This window comes from Xiphophorus couchianus, chromosome 10 (assembly GCF_001444195.1).
Source record: "Xiphophorus couchianus chromosome 10, X_couchianus-1.0, whole genome shotgun sequence".
NCBI lineage: Eukaryota > Metazoa > Chordata > Actinopteri > Cyprinodontiformes > Poeciliidae > Xiphophorus > Xiphophorus couchianus.
The window spans coordinates 13625916-13640302 of NC_040237.1; the positions used below are offsets into that span (position 1 = coordinate 13625916).

The window sequence follows — 14387 nt, forward strand, 5'->3', positions numbered from 1 at the left end:
GTGATCAGACTGTGTGGCAACAGGAGAGATCCTTTTAGCTTTATGGGCCCATGCTCCAGTTAATCCGAGGGGGGGGGGGGGCAGATAGATGGAAGCTGGGATGGAGAGCGTCATTTCCAGCCCGGCGTTTACACGCAGCACTGAACACCTTCCCTCTGCTATCGACTTGCTGTCTTCATATTTCCGTATCCCTGGAGGCCAGGCCAGCCATCATGCCATAAAGAGGCTGTCATGACCCTCAGAAACAATACCCTCCTCCACCCCCCAAATCTCCCACACACTTCGGAGATTGCTGCCCAGCGAGCCCTTCACATCTAATTCAACTTTATCGTAAACCCCATCCAGTTTACCAACACTCGGCAGGTTACTGCAACAGAAGCCCCTGACTCTTTATCAGGACAGTATCCCATGATGTTGTTGGCCATAATATTTACCTGAATGACCTTTATACTTATATACAGCAATGCGGGATATATGGGAGTTCTGAGGACTATATCTTACCCTGTTGTTGATTAAATTCTATCAGTTTATGACCGGAAATAATTGCGGTAAGAAAAGTTTAGAAGTTGGCGAAACAAAACGGCAGGAAAACCGAGACACCTCCACTGTTCAGACCTCTGTGGTTCAATTACATCTCAAGAACAACTTGGAAGTCAAGCCAGATGATCTGAAAGAAGAATTAAACCAGCATTAAAGAAGAGGTAGTATTAGCTTAAAACACATTACTTCACTTTTCTCAGATGGTTCTGAACCATCAAATCCATTCAAACCAATTCAAACCATTCAAATCCTCAAACATGTGACCAAAGAAACTCATGTTGGTCTCATTAGGATATCATCCACAACAACGTAAAAGACTCATGAGACTGGCATCTGGGCTAACCAGATGCTAGCTGTTTGTTTAGCTTCTGCGGAAGCTTCTAGTTGGGAGTGTTTTGCTCCTTGGCATTGTCTGGCTCAAAACTCAGACTAAAGTTACTCCCAAACTATTTCTACCTCTTGGTTTTATCCTGGTTAAATAGCAGGGAAGATGGAGGCTAAGCGTTGTGTTCAAAAGCAGGCCCGATGGGATTCCTGGACTTTCCTCACTTACTCTGCCTGACCTGAGTGGAAGGAATTCACACTGCAGGAATCTATTCTCTCCCGGTCCAGAGACTGTGCTGTCTGTCTCCAGTCACCAATTTGTCTCTGTATTTGAAGGAACATATGCTGCCTTTCATTTACCTTGAAAGTCAGAACTTGGAGCCAGGAATGACTTCACACACTCTTACAAAAGCCGCTGTACTCTCCACATGCAAACACCACTTTTAATTTGTTCAGCTTAGTTTCATAACAGATGTCATGTCATGTTTGACAGTGTCATGTCAGTCTAATGAACACCCCTTCAAATAAAGTGTTACAGATTCATCTTTGCTATATGTAACATTGCTCTAAGACACACACTTTCAACTTTGTCTTGTAAAATAAACAATTTCCGCAGACCGAATTTCTACGGAACACATCATTAGTCACTCTGCAACTTAGACTGCAAATTCTACACCTGGTAGCATATTTGAAAAATAAAAAGTTGTGGGAATAAGCTATACTGAGACCAAATTGCAGTCTGAAACTAAGCTTTGCGAATCAACCTTTGGGCAGTTTTTGGCTGAGATCCCCATTCAGTTTCACTTCTGTTACCTGAGGGTTAACATGTTCAAAATGTCTTCATGTCGATTGTGTGGTATGATGAAAGCTTGCTTCTGTATAAAGGTTTGTTCATTCTACCACGTTCATGAATTAGAAAAAGAAATCACATGAGCACAGGCTACAAAAATAAAAAATGTATTTATTTTAAGACTTTTTGCACATCATTACCAGGGTGCCATTAAATGTGTGTGGTATTGCACAAGTTAAAAGTCATGTAATTTATTTTTTTGCTCCAGCAGCAAGACTAGCTAAACCACGGTCTGATAGGTATTTTCCTTTCAAACCTAAATAAAAGAAAGAACCACAGACAACGTATATGAATTTTATGTAGAGCTTTTGCAAAAGGAGAAGGCTCTGAGAACCTTTCCTCCGAGGAATCCACAGAGCATTCTGATCTGCTCTCACATGAGCTCCTGTTTTTATTGTCAAAGAAGGACAGGCAAGGGGGCAGTCAGGAAAAACAACAGAGGTCGTAAAGCTTCTAACCCAAACATCTAACAACCCAGGTCCAGATGTGATATCTGATCAAAGGTCTGAGCCCGGTTCAAATCTCGGTCAATACTGTCAAGAAAACAAAATACGACTGCTCACAGGTGGTTACTAAATTAGGAGGTGTTCTTGCAAAAGGGTTTAAAGTCTGAGAAACTCAGTGTTATCTATTTCTCGTAAAGTTGAACAGACAGTAGTGACCTCCAGGTCATTTAAAGAAGAGAACACTTTAAACAGAAACTCACAAAGATCTATAGACTTAAGGTGAACTAGAGTAAGAAAATAAAATGATAATACCAAAAAATCTCTAACACGGTCGTTGCAGTAAACCCCATTTGAGCATAGTTCAACGTGGATCTCGTCTCTGTGTTTATATATCAAACATCTTCCAGTTCACACCTTCAAAAACAGCGCGTCGTTTTACTTTTTTTTTTTTACCAACTTCTACTCAATAAAATTAAAATAAACCCTTTTAATCTGAGCCAAATCTGTCATTTTTGTCACATCCTGTTCTGAAGAATTGTTTAGCATGTATTCAGCGGACGTCAGAATGCAGCGTTCTTGCTGAATCCAAAGTGCCTGTACCTGTTAAATAGGCTGGGGCATCACTAAAATCAGCAGTCGCCGAGAGTCTGGTGCAGCTGAGGAAACGCTGTGATAAATGATGTAGTGCTGCAGGAGCACGGGTCTGGCCAGCCCTCTGCAGCTCTCCTCCTCTGCCTTTTCTTTAACTATTTCTGTATCTAATTACAACCTCTGTTTTTTTCCTTTTCTGCTTCGTCTCCCTCTTTTCTTTCCCCTCCATTTGGCAGATGTTCTCACTTTATTATGGCCCACGCTGGCCTTTTTATTGCCCAGCAGCAAACTTTGGCGCAATTAGTAACCGAGGGAGTGCACACGGATCCTTTAGGCTGCTTCTGACGTCCTCATCTAAAAAAAATAAATAAAAGTAAAAAAAATAAAACCGCAAATCAAATCAGACCCTAATCACGTCCGTGTTCGCCTTGATTGCGTTTATAGACGTTCTGTCGTTCTGCACTCCCCCGGTTGAGCTTTTTATAATTACTCTCCTCTTGCATTTGTTTATTTATATCCGCCTGTACAATATGTGCCAAGCTCTTTGCCAATAAGGGAGGATGAGACGATTATGGAGGTGAAGAGTAAAAAGCTGGAAGCCTTTTAGGAGAGATCTGAAAATTATTACCATCCTTTTTATGTTTTGAAACGATCATTTGTTAGACTATCATGCCACTGCAGGCTAAGGGGCAATGAAGAAGAAGCTCTCGGGTTAAACATGAGGTTTTGGAAATTCAGGCCAAGAGGCATAAGAAAACTCTTTTCTTTTCAACTCTGGTAACTTTTCAGAGATTTAATATCACCTTTTGACAAAAGCTTATATATATATATATATATATATATATACATATATATATATATATATATATATATATATATACATACACAAGGCTGTTGGTGTATAAAACGTTTGGAAAATCTATTGCATGTTGCCCGTTTAGTTGAAGTGTAGAAGACAAATGACACCAAGCGATCTTCCTCGTGACAGATGGGGCATCCAGGATGAAGAGGGTGGAGTTGGACCTTGTGGTTCTGATTCAAGTGTTAATGGGTTGCAGGAAACAGGCTGGTGCTAGTGCTGCAGATAAGACAATGGACCATTAGCTATGATAAGAATCTGCACAGATCTTGATAAGGGATTACCAGCACTGGACGATGTCTTGTACAATAAAAAGCCAAGATCAACTCCAGACTTTTCTCAATCTGCTAATACTCTAGCCGAAGCAACCACTGGCTGTGTGTGCATTTCAAAAACGTAGAATAGAAATAAATGGAATTGAAAAGAGCTGTTGTGCAATGAACTGTACAGAGTCAGTATTAAAAAAAACAGATTTTGTTGTTATGGATAAAGACAACTTGAACAAAGAAGTGAACAATTTAAATGTTTTACAGTAGTTGTCTTTGTGCCAACGCCCCCCAAAAAACAACGTTGAAGGTCCAGAACAAGTATTGAGCAAATCCATTGTGTTACATTTTGCTTACCTCTTCCAATCAAAGGAAAATGTTACATAAGGTGCTGTTTTCTGGATCCCTACATCCATATCCAAGTCTTTCTAAGAGAATGCGGTGATCTGATGCATCGAATGCAGCACTGAGATGTCATTAGTGACTTTTACCAGCGCTTCTTCAATGCTACGAAGGGCTCTGAAACCTGACTGGAACTCTTCAAGCGGGTTATTACGGTGTAAATGCTGACATAATAGAACAGGCAAAAAATTTTCCAAGAATTCGAGGTAAGAAAGGAAGATTAGATATGGTCTGTGATTTATAAAAGCATCTTCAGAGATGATTAAGTTGGTCTTATTTCATCCTCTGTTCAAGTTGTCTTTATTCAGTTTTTTTTTACAGTTCATTGCACAGTAGCTCTTTTATATTTATTTCTATTCTATGTTTTTGAACCACACACACAGCCAGCGGTTGAGGGCTTAAAATATTCTTAAATCCCAATAGGCGGTGGTCTTTTTGTCGGTCTTCATATCTCCTCTCTCAATTCTTTATCGATTCCCTCTCTTCCTCTCCTCTATTGATTATCGATTATTCTTCTCTATTGGTTCTGTCTAGCTCTTGGAGAAATGTTTGTAGAGTGCCCGGCCAACGATGACGCTCTCCATCGCCGTTTTGATGTCCCCTATTGATGATTCAGCTTTAACATTTCTTTTTTCTTTGCTGCTCTACTTACTCAAATGTGGAAGAAAAAACTTAATCTAGAAAGATTTGTTATCCTGCCTCTCAAACAAAGCCCTTTAATTTAAATGTCGTGTTTTCCTAAAGGCTGTTGTTATAGCAGCATGCTGGGTTGCGCTCAGCTTTCTCCCAGACGATGGTCTGAACCAAAGATGAGTCTCACTTGACCCGGTTTAGTAAGTATTCTCTGTATTCCAGAGATCACAGGTTTTGAATTGACGTGGGATTTGGTCCAGATTGGAGTCTGAACTTTGAGAGTTGCTGATCTGAAGCTTTTCACCACCAAAGCGAGCCACAAATTCGCTGGTAACAGCCACACGCAAGAGCCAAGGGGATCCAGTAGTTTTCCAATCAGCAGTTAAAAGAGGAATCGGGTTTCCTAGTATGTTTGCAGCAGAGAGCGAGCAGGCACGTACAAGAAATTACATTTGGGTTCACTTTTGCACCTTTTTCAATGCTCATTCACCAAGGCACGTAAAATATTCCCTCTTGTTTTTTTTCTGTGAAAGGTCTTTTTCTATCTATTTTTAATGTAGGGTAATTTTCTGTTCAAAATAAGCAAAAGGAACCTGTGTATTTAGCATTTGTTGTTCTGTTTTATGGGGTGGAGGTTTTTTGCCTGTTGTACTAAAGTAGCCATAAACAGACTGGGGTACATAGTAAAACATGACCTATTGATCTGCAATGTAAAGTAATTCATTATGTAGTTTTTGTTGTTTATATTTCAAAAAATGACCAAATATAATCTTATGCTCCCTTTCCAAAACGTTTCACTGCCCCAAAAAACAGTCGAATTTGGTTTTCTTTTGTTGGCACATCTTCTTACCATGCAGTAAAAACAGGAAGAAATGGTGCCATTTTTTCCACTTAATTACTTTGAACATAACAATGTTTACCCCATGTTATTATTTTTTTTAAATGGGACAGTTGACATAAAAATTCACACCAGATGTCTGGAGTAACTCATGTGTAAATTTCCTCTTTAACCTTTTAGGTTGACGTGCCCAACGTGTCTCCCTCTACCAATCTGCATTGACATCCAAAACGTTAAGCTTTTGCCTCATCTGCCCAGACTATGTTCTTTCTCTTCAGCATTAGCTCTTATTTTCATGAGAGGAAACAAAAAAACATTGGCTTTGCCAGGTGTTTCAAAAGCTTAGTACTCTTTTGTTCTTGGACAAATATTTTATGATTCGTTTGACTTTTCTGTCACACATGCTTCCCATCTTTGCTTTGAAGCTGAATTACATTCTTTCCGCTGCTTGCAGTTGTAGACATTCACGGTGGCACGCTTTGCAACAACGAGATTCTGTTTTTTAGAAAAGGTCTATTTGTTTTTACCAATTATGTCACTCGTACCATACTGATTTTCAAGAAGCAACCGGAATGCTTTCTAATTACTACTACTACTATCATATCTGTTTTCATGCCTTTTTGCACATCCTTCTATTTAATACTCATTAACTTACATTTTAGGATTTTACTCATAACCTTTTTTTCTGGACTCATTTGTTGCTGCTATTGCACCAAAATTTCCCCTTTGTGAGACAAAGAATATTTTACACATATTCTTGCTCTGATTTCTTTGTTTGAAAAATATCTTACTGCATAAGTTTGACCCCCAAAAAAGGTACAACATCCAGGTTCAGTAAGCAGCCTCAAGGTCAGCGAATTATGTCAATGGAGGGACCCTCAATTCATTTATATTTCTGCCCCCTCGTTTTGCAAATAAAAGTTTGACAAGCGCATAAAAGTCCTGTCTGAAACACACATTAATGATCCACCGTGCGTATTCCAGATGGATTCATTTTGACTGGCTCAGAGCTGCTCATTAATGCCCTCTTTGTTAGGACAGACTTTAAAAGCACAGATTTCATTCTCAGAGCCTTTCCACATTTACGAGGTGGAAATTGAGCCGCAGCGCCCACGCCCCACGTCTACATCATTAAAAAAGCTGGAATATTGAACAGCTGGGAGACGGCAAAGCATCTGCTTCAGAGAAACATTAACCGTGTCCTGCAATTGAGCTCACCCGCTCCCGCCGCCGACTCAGTGAGCCGGCCTCGGAGCAGGCGTCGCCGGCGCTCTCCCCCGTTTCTGTCCCTCGTTTTCGGTGCTGTTCACGTTCGAAACGGGGGATCACAATGTTCCGAACATCAGCGCCTTCCATTTACAATCTGAGAAATCCCAGGAGGATTTGATCCCTCCTTGATTTTTTCCTCCTTTGCTCATCATCTTGAAAAGTGTACAGGGGAGCGTCTGATAGAGTGTCGAATGTTCAGTTCCAGGGTTTCCATTTGCTCTGTACAGTTCACATATAATCTTTCGGTTCGCTATCTAAAAGTTTCAAGCCGATGACTTTTTCTTGAGTAACTCTGTCAATGTCCTCTGTATTTTCCAGGTTCAACTGATTCACTACAATCATGAGCTGTATACGAATTACACGGAAGCGGCAAAAAGCCCCAACGGACTGGTCATAGTGTCCATATTCATGAAGGTAAGTCAGATAAGGTAAAGATAAGCCTTTGATGATGTCCGCCTACCAAGGATTTATTCATTGAAAGGGAAATGTACTTTGTGTGGACTCGGCTAACCTCAGAAGATGCTCCCAAGACATTTTGTACCGAGTTACTTCTTAGAAATTTAGCAAAATTGATTCGGACATAAGTTTTCTACATTTAAGGGATTTTGAGGAAGCAGTAGCTGCACAAGAAACCCTGACCTGGTTTTATCTGCTGTTTAATCATGACAAGACGGCTGTGGTTTAAAGTACGCTGGTGGAATATGCAGTCCAAACGAGAAAAAAAAAAAGAGAGAGAAATGCCTTAAAGAACAAGTCTTTATAAGATAGACATATTTTCTCATGGACAAACATTCTTACTTTGCGTGTGGACATCTTGAGATCATTCTGAGCTTTACAACTGTCAATAAAATATAGTGCTTTGCCAAATAAAAGAAATCAGCAGTTAATCCGTTTGCTGTAGCCAGAACGACAGCTCAGAATCATGTCAACACTATATACAAGAACACGCTCATTGAGTATATACGTGATATTCTGTTTGCTATAAACCAAATTGCTGAGAAGTAGAGAAATATTTTGTTTACCCAATGCAAAAAGAAGTTTTAATATTTGTTGGGAATTTAATGCTCTACAGACAAGCTGGATGGAGTTTAATTCGTTCTAATTCCAGACTCTTGAGCACAACTGAATATAAGCCACACTCAGTGACTTTGAAAAGAAAAAATCATTTTATGTACAGCTCTGGGAAAAATTAGGAGACCACTTAAGATCATCAGTTTCTCTGACTTTACTTTTTATAGGTATATGTTTGAGTAAAATGAACATTGTTCTTTTATTCTATGACCTACTGACAACATGTCTCTGAAATTCCAAGCAAAAATGTAGTATTTATTTGCAGAGAAATGGTCAAAATAATGACTAACATGCAGTGCTTTGAGACCTCTAAGAAAACAAGTTTATATTCATTTAGAAGCAACAATACTGATGTTATAACTCAGAAAGAGTTCAAAAATCAATATTTGGTGGAATAACCATGAGGTTTTCAATGGTTCCGTGCATTGGGCTCTTCATTGTTTCCAGAACTGTATATGGGCCACAGGTCTCCACATTTAACATGACATTATTTTTTTTTTCACTTTGGAGAAATTATTTAAGGTACGTATTTGTATGTTTTCGGTACATATTTTATTAAAACACTGTCTGTATCATTGTTGCTTGAAAAAAAAGAGGGAAAAGTCATCGATTGCTATCTCCACCCTCCTAAAACTACTGACGGCGTCTTCTTCGGTGTCGGATTCAACAGACTCGCTCACACTTCCTCAGTCTGTCTTTTGTTGTCGCTCTCAATGTCACTTTCGTCTTGATTCGCTCTTGGGTAGGTGTGCCGGCCTCTTCATCACGAGCCCAGCCTGTCAAATCCTGTTGCTAAAACGCCATACATTAGCCACATTGCAGAGCTCAAAGTGTTTGGAAAAAGAAGCAGCTTGCAATTCAGAAATTACAGCATATGCCAGTCTGCATTTCTACAAGCAGGAATGACGCACACAGTTTCAGGCAGAACTTGCTACAACTTGTGACGCTAAAAAAGTCTGACTGCGTTAACAAATAGAGACATTATGTTTTGTTGGTGAATCGTGAGTCCTTGATTCGGATGAGTCCAGACACTCGAGGAGTTAGGAGGGAGACGGGCTGCAGTAAATGTGATGTGTTGGGGTTTTTCATATCATGATGCTTTGTTTATAGATTGAGCCGTAAATAGCGACTTTGACCACAGTTCCGTGCGGGACGCTGAGCCAAATGATCTACAATATTAAAACAAACAGAAAGGCCAGAAGCAGTATTTCTATACCTGTCTCTGCTTTCAGTGGTAGAAAGAAAAATACTTATTTTAAGTACGCATTTCAGTACTGCAAGAGATTTAGAGGTAGGAAAACGGTCACACATGAATGTCAGTTTAGCTCCAACTTGAACTTTAATGAACTTTCAAGAGATTGGTGAATTGTCCACTGTGTTACTTGACAAATGTTCATTGACTGAGAAAGGCTTTATAATCTAGTGATTTAATCTGAAATCTGTCCAGTAATCAAGTGAATAACCTTTACCAAATTACAGAAATTTCTGAATGACGTTTAAAAGATATTATAGTGGTTGAAATAGAATAGAATAGAATTACTTTATTCATCCCAGCAGGGAAATTATTTAATTTCCTTTATATATATATATATATAAACTATAAGCAGCCATGAAGTACAGAATTCATTCCAATCATGTACCAAGCGATGGCATTCTAAAGCTGCGTGTCTCTCAGTAAAAAACTAGTTAAAACACTTCTCATGGTTAGCAATTGTGAGTGGACGAACACAGTAAACATAATTTATTTGCAACGTTTCCACAAACTCAGTTTAACGCATCATGATATGAAAAACCCCAACACATCACATTTACTGCAGCCCGTCTCCCTCCTAACTCCTCGAGTGTCTGGACTCATCCGAATCAAGGACTCACGATTCACCAACAATTAGCGCTCTAATTACCCCGCCGAGCGAAACGGCATGCTCTCTGGATCTGTGTCGGTGCTGAGCAGCGCTATTAGGCTGATGGCAGCGCTTTGTTGTTTTTGAGAAGTCTCCATCTCGAGTGAAAGGCCGGGAGTTCAAAGAGGCAGCCGATGTCCTTTTGCCACTCTGCACACTGAAGCTGAAAGTTCAGCTCCCGACGGCTAATGAGCTCCCCAATGTCAATGGGCCCATCACCGAGTCCTGAGAGGGCGGAGGAAATGGTGACCTCGGTCGGCCCTCCTTGACTCGGCTCCTTCATCACGAGAGCGAGGGGGTGCTGCAGGTGTGATGGCCTTGGGAAATAATGCTGGACGAGTTGCTGCACCGCTCGGTTGCTGGGAAAGAACATGAACATTTATTGGTTGCACTATTGAAACTGGGGGTGGGGGAAACCTTTTCTAAATTAAATAATTTAAATGAAAGCATACTTTTCTTACAAGATATAATTCTAGAAAGACTATTGACTTGAAACTCACACCAGATGTCTGCAACATCCCAGTTAGTAAATTAAAGAATGAGATTATAACACACAAATTCATAACCGAAGCTAAGCGCAACCTATGACATTAAGAAACTGATATTTATCTACACATATAGGGAACACGATTTTCGTCCCAACACCGACAGATTGCAGCTGGTTTCTCAACTTCCCATGGCTTTTTGCGTTTTCTTTTCTTCACGCTTTCAGAAATAACTGAACACGTGAAGTCACTATATTTGTCATTACATTTGTTTTTCATGTGTTGCTTAGGTTGTTGCCAACATCTGGTGTGGATTTTATGCCAACAGCCCCAATCGTAATGCATTTCCTAGAAAATATAAAAAAGACATTAATGTGTTTAGTGCTTGTTTTCCATTTTATGTTCATACAATACAATAAAGGTGCTATGCAAACGCAGAGGGGTCATACAACCAGGGTCATTCATCAGGATTTTATGATTTCTTACTTAATTTACACCCAAGTTCTGGAATCCTCACAGCATTCTGGAGCAATAAAGTACAAAGTCAAAATAATCTTTAATTGACCAAGGTAATACGCGGTGCAAAGTTCAACAAAAACCTACACTCTGCAGGCCATCGTGGCTGTCTTACTTTGTTTTGTTTTGTTTTTTCATATGTATAAAAAAATGACCAAGTAAAAACACAAGTTAAATGTGAGCTATAGTTTTTTTTTGTTTGTTTGTTTTTTGTTGTTGTTATTTATTGAAAACTACAATCTCACATTTGTGGATTGATGCATTGCATTGTTGGAAAACAAAGTAGTGCAACATCTGCTCCAATCAGAGAGTTCCAGCAGCTGGACTAAAGGTGTGCAGGGCCATCAGTCAGAAAGAACAAAGTAGCTGTAGCATAAATGTGCTGCTGCTTCTGTCCCTCATTAAAACCGGAGTGCTGCTGCCTTCTATATGGTTAGAATATCTGCTGACATTTAAATGAGCCCATGTGGAAGCACGGCTCTGCATAAACATGATGCAGGAAAGCATTAGGGGCTCTCGCTCAACAAAGGACCAAAAATCTAGCAATGCAAATTGAATGTTTGAATTTAAATGTCTGTCCCCAGAGTTCAGTAGTGCTTGTTCTTTTAAGAAAAAACATCAGCGTTAAATAATCTAGATGAGCCACCGGTGTACCACTGTAAATATCCATTCCACATCTAATAGGAAAATAGTTTGTTTCCTACAGACGGGAAGCGATGCTAAGCTTTCTCCAAGATGTTTTAGAGTAAGAATATGTGTGGCACGAAAGACTCTGGGCGTTTTTATGTAAAGTTTAAAATGTTCGCCTTTTGAGTCCGTAGGGTCTCTCTGAAAATTCAGCTCATCTTCCACATTGGCGTTTCCAAAATGCCCTGAGGCGTTATTGTTGTTCTGAGCGGCTGTGTTACTCTCTGCGTCGGCCCTGTAATGCACCGGTGACCCGTCCTGGGGCAGACCCCACCTCTTGACTGCGGACCACCTGAGACAGCCACCGGCCTCCTCGTGACCCGGGAAACAGAATTAAACTTGCATTGAAGACGGATGGATATCATAACCTAGGAAAGTCCCAGCACACCTTTCCCCCCTCTGAGCTCGGGATTAGTTTCCAATCAGAACTTCTCAAGCATAGTAGTACATTAAATGGTTTTGTTCTTCACTACAACAACAACACATTCGGAAAATTGACTGAGTCGATTCTCGCCTCTGGCACGCCTCTTCTTCTAGGCAGCACTAATTGCCGCTCTGTTTAAAATATTCATATCCAGACAAAATTAACAGTAACGGATGAAATCAGACCCACATAATGCCAAACGCGTCGTGGTTTATTAAAGCAGCGCCGCACGCACCAGATCTTTCCATGCAGCAAAACCAATCCTTCCAAAAGGATTGAATAAAACGCAGTGTTGTCCCACACAAAAAAAAAAGAAAAGTTATGTCATATGCTGCGCCTCCCCACCTGACACCCACTCTGACACCCACTGCTAAAAATCTGATACTCTTTTCTTTCTTTTTTTTTTTTTCGCCCCACAGTGTTGCTTCACTCCCACTGTCTTAAAGCATGTGTCACCCACTTACTTCCTTCACACAGTAGTTAGGTGGCAATTAGACAAATCTTTCACACAATGGAGGATCGTTTTTCTCACTTTCCCAATGAATCATTCCTTTTTCTTTTCTTGGCATTTTCGATTTCATCCCTGTGACTCAGAGTGCCAGGAAGGACGCCTATTCTCTTCAGTTTAGAGCCACCGTTTAGGATGACTGAGGATTGCCTCACAATGCGAGGCAGGAAACCAGAACAGTCCTTTTGCTGAAGCATTCACGCTGCTGAGAGGCTTTTGTATTTTGTTGTGTAAACAACTACAAACATCAATTGTTTCTTTTTTTTAATGATTTTATGAAACAGACCAATATAAATTAGTGTGATCGTGACGCGGAAGGAAAATGATTCTTGGTTTTCAAACTAAGGCGTGCATTTGTTTTAAGTCCCCATCACTGAGATAAAGATTAGGGTTCCACTGACGCTAGGACAGTGAAGCTGGTCAGAGTTGAAGGGAAATGCGTGCAGCTAAATAAAAATCAACATCAGAAGAGGAATATGGAAATATGCTGCAAAATACCTGAGACTATAGTAGAAGTTCGCATTCCAGCAGGACAGGGCTGTAAAGAATGGATTAGATTAAAACATATCTATATGTTAGGCCAGTCGAAAGGTATCTTAGTAAATTGAAAACCTGTGGCAAAACTTCAGTCGATGTTCTCTCTATCGAATCTGACCCATCTTGAGCTATTTCACTAAAGAAGAATGGGCAATTTTGTATCCTGTTTTCCGTCCATTTCAGAATTACGTTGAATTACGTAGACATGGAAGGTGGTTTTATCACAGGGGTCTGCAGTCTGTGTCATTTTTACCCTCCATCCTGCTAAATAAGTTGCTTAGAATCACAAACGTTATATGACCGCTTGAAAAAAAAGGATGCGTGTCATTTTTTTTCAAGAATCGTTACTTCTGTTTTTGTTTGTGATTGCGTTAAAGTTGCAAAAATGCTTTGCAAAAGGAGGCTGAATACATTGTCTTCAATGGGATGTGGGATGTTGACATTTGTAGAAAAATATATATCTACAAAAAATTAGGTAGATAAAAGCTCATATTTGCCAACCTAATGACAAGAAAAATAAATGCAAATCTTTACATCTATTTGCTAAAACTTGCATTTAAAAAAAATAACTACAGTTTGTTATTTATCATTTGAAAAATTAATTAACCGATGTCAAGATTTTCCGTTTTGATCTGAAAACAAAGCATTAGTTTATGGGGTAGGAGTTCTTTTTTTTTTTTTTTTTTTTTTTTTTTTTACTTATTTCTTCTCCTTTCCAAACATGTTGAGATTACTGTGGGGGGAAAGATATGCGTATTTTATTCCTTGTTTATGTGTGTTATTTATACTCCCTTCAAATTCAAAATAAATAAATAATAAATTTGTAGCCAAAGTTTTCAAGAGTCATTGTGGAACGTCCAAGGTGCCACTTGCAGCTCCAGAGCCGCGGGTTGCAAACCCCTGCCTCTATCACACAACGTCCCGCTCAACAGATGACAAATGTAATTTGACAACATGAAAAAAATCTCCAAGGCATATGAAGGCGCTGTGAACAATCTGTCCAAGTGTTTTTGTTTCCATTACGAACCATGCAAACCGTCCTAATCCATCACAGATCGTCTTGAGCCAGAGCGACGTTCGGTCGTATGTTTTACAGTCTGCACTAATACTCAGACCTACAGCGGAGACATTTCCTGCTGCGGAATGAAAGGATACCCTCGGGTAGCTCCTAGGAAAAAAAAAAAAAACGAGGGAGACAGGGGTGGGAGGGAGAGCAGGAAAATCCACAGAGCAGCATGAG

General features: G+C 39.8%; 1 protein-coding gene across 4 annotated transcripts in view; it reads left to right on the plus strand.

Moving 5' to 3' along the window:
* The window catches only part of ca10a (carbonic anhydrase Xa), a 271111-nt gene that overhangs the window by 242154 nt on the left and 14570 nt on the right, over positions 1-14387 (plus strand). For all 4 annotated transcript variants that reach the window (XM_028030174.1, XM_028030175.1, XM_028030176.1 and 1 more), the window contains exon 5: positions 7337-7432. In XM_028030174.1, coding sequence (XP_027885975.1) covers positions 7337-7432 — 96 coding nt within the window. The remainder of the gene's footprint in view (positions 1-7336; positions 7433-14387) is intronic.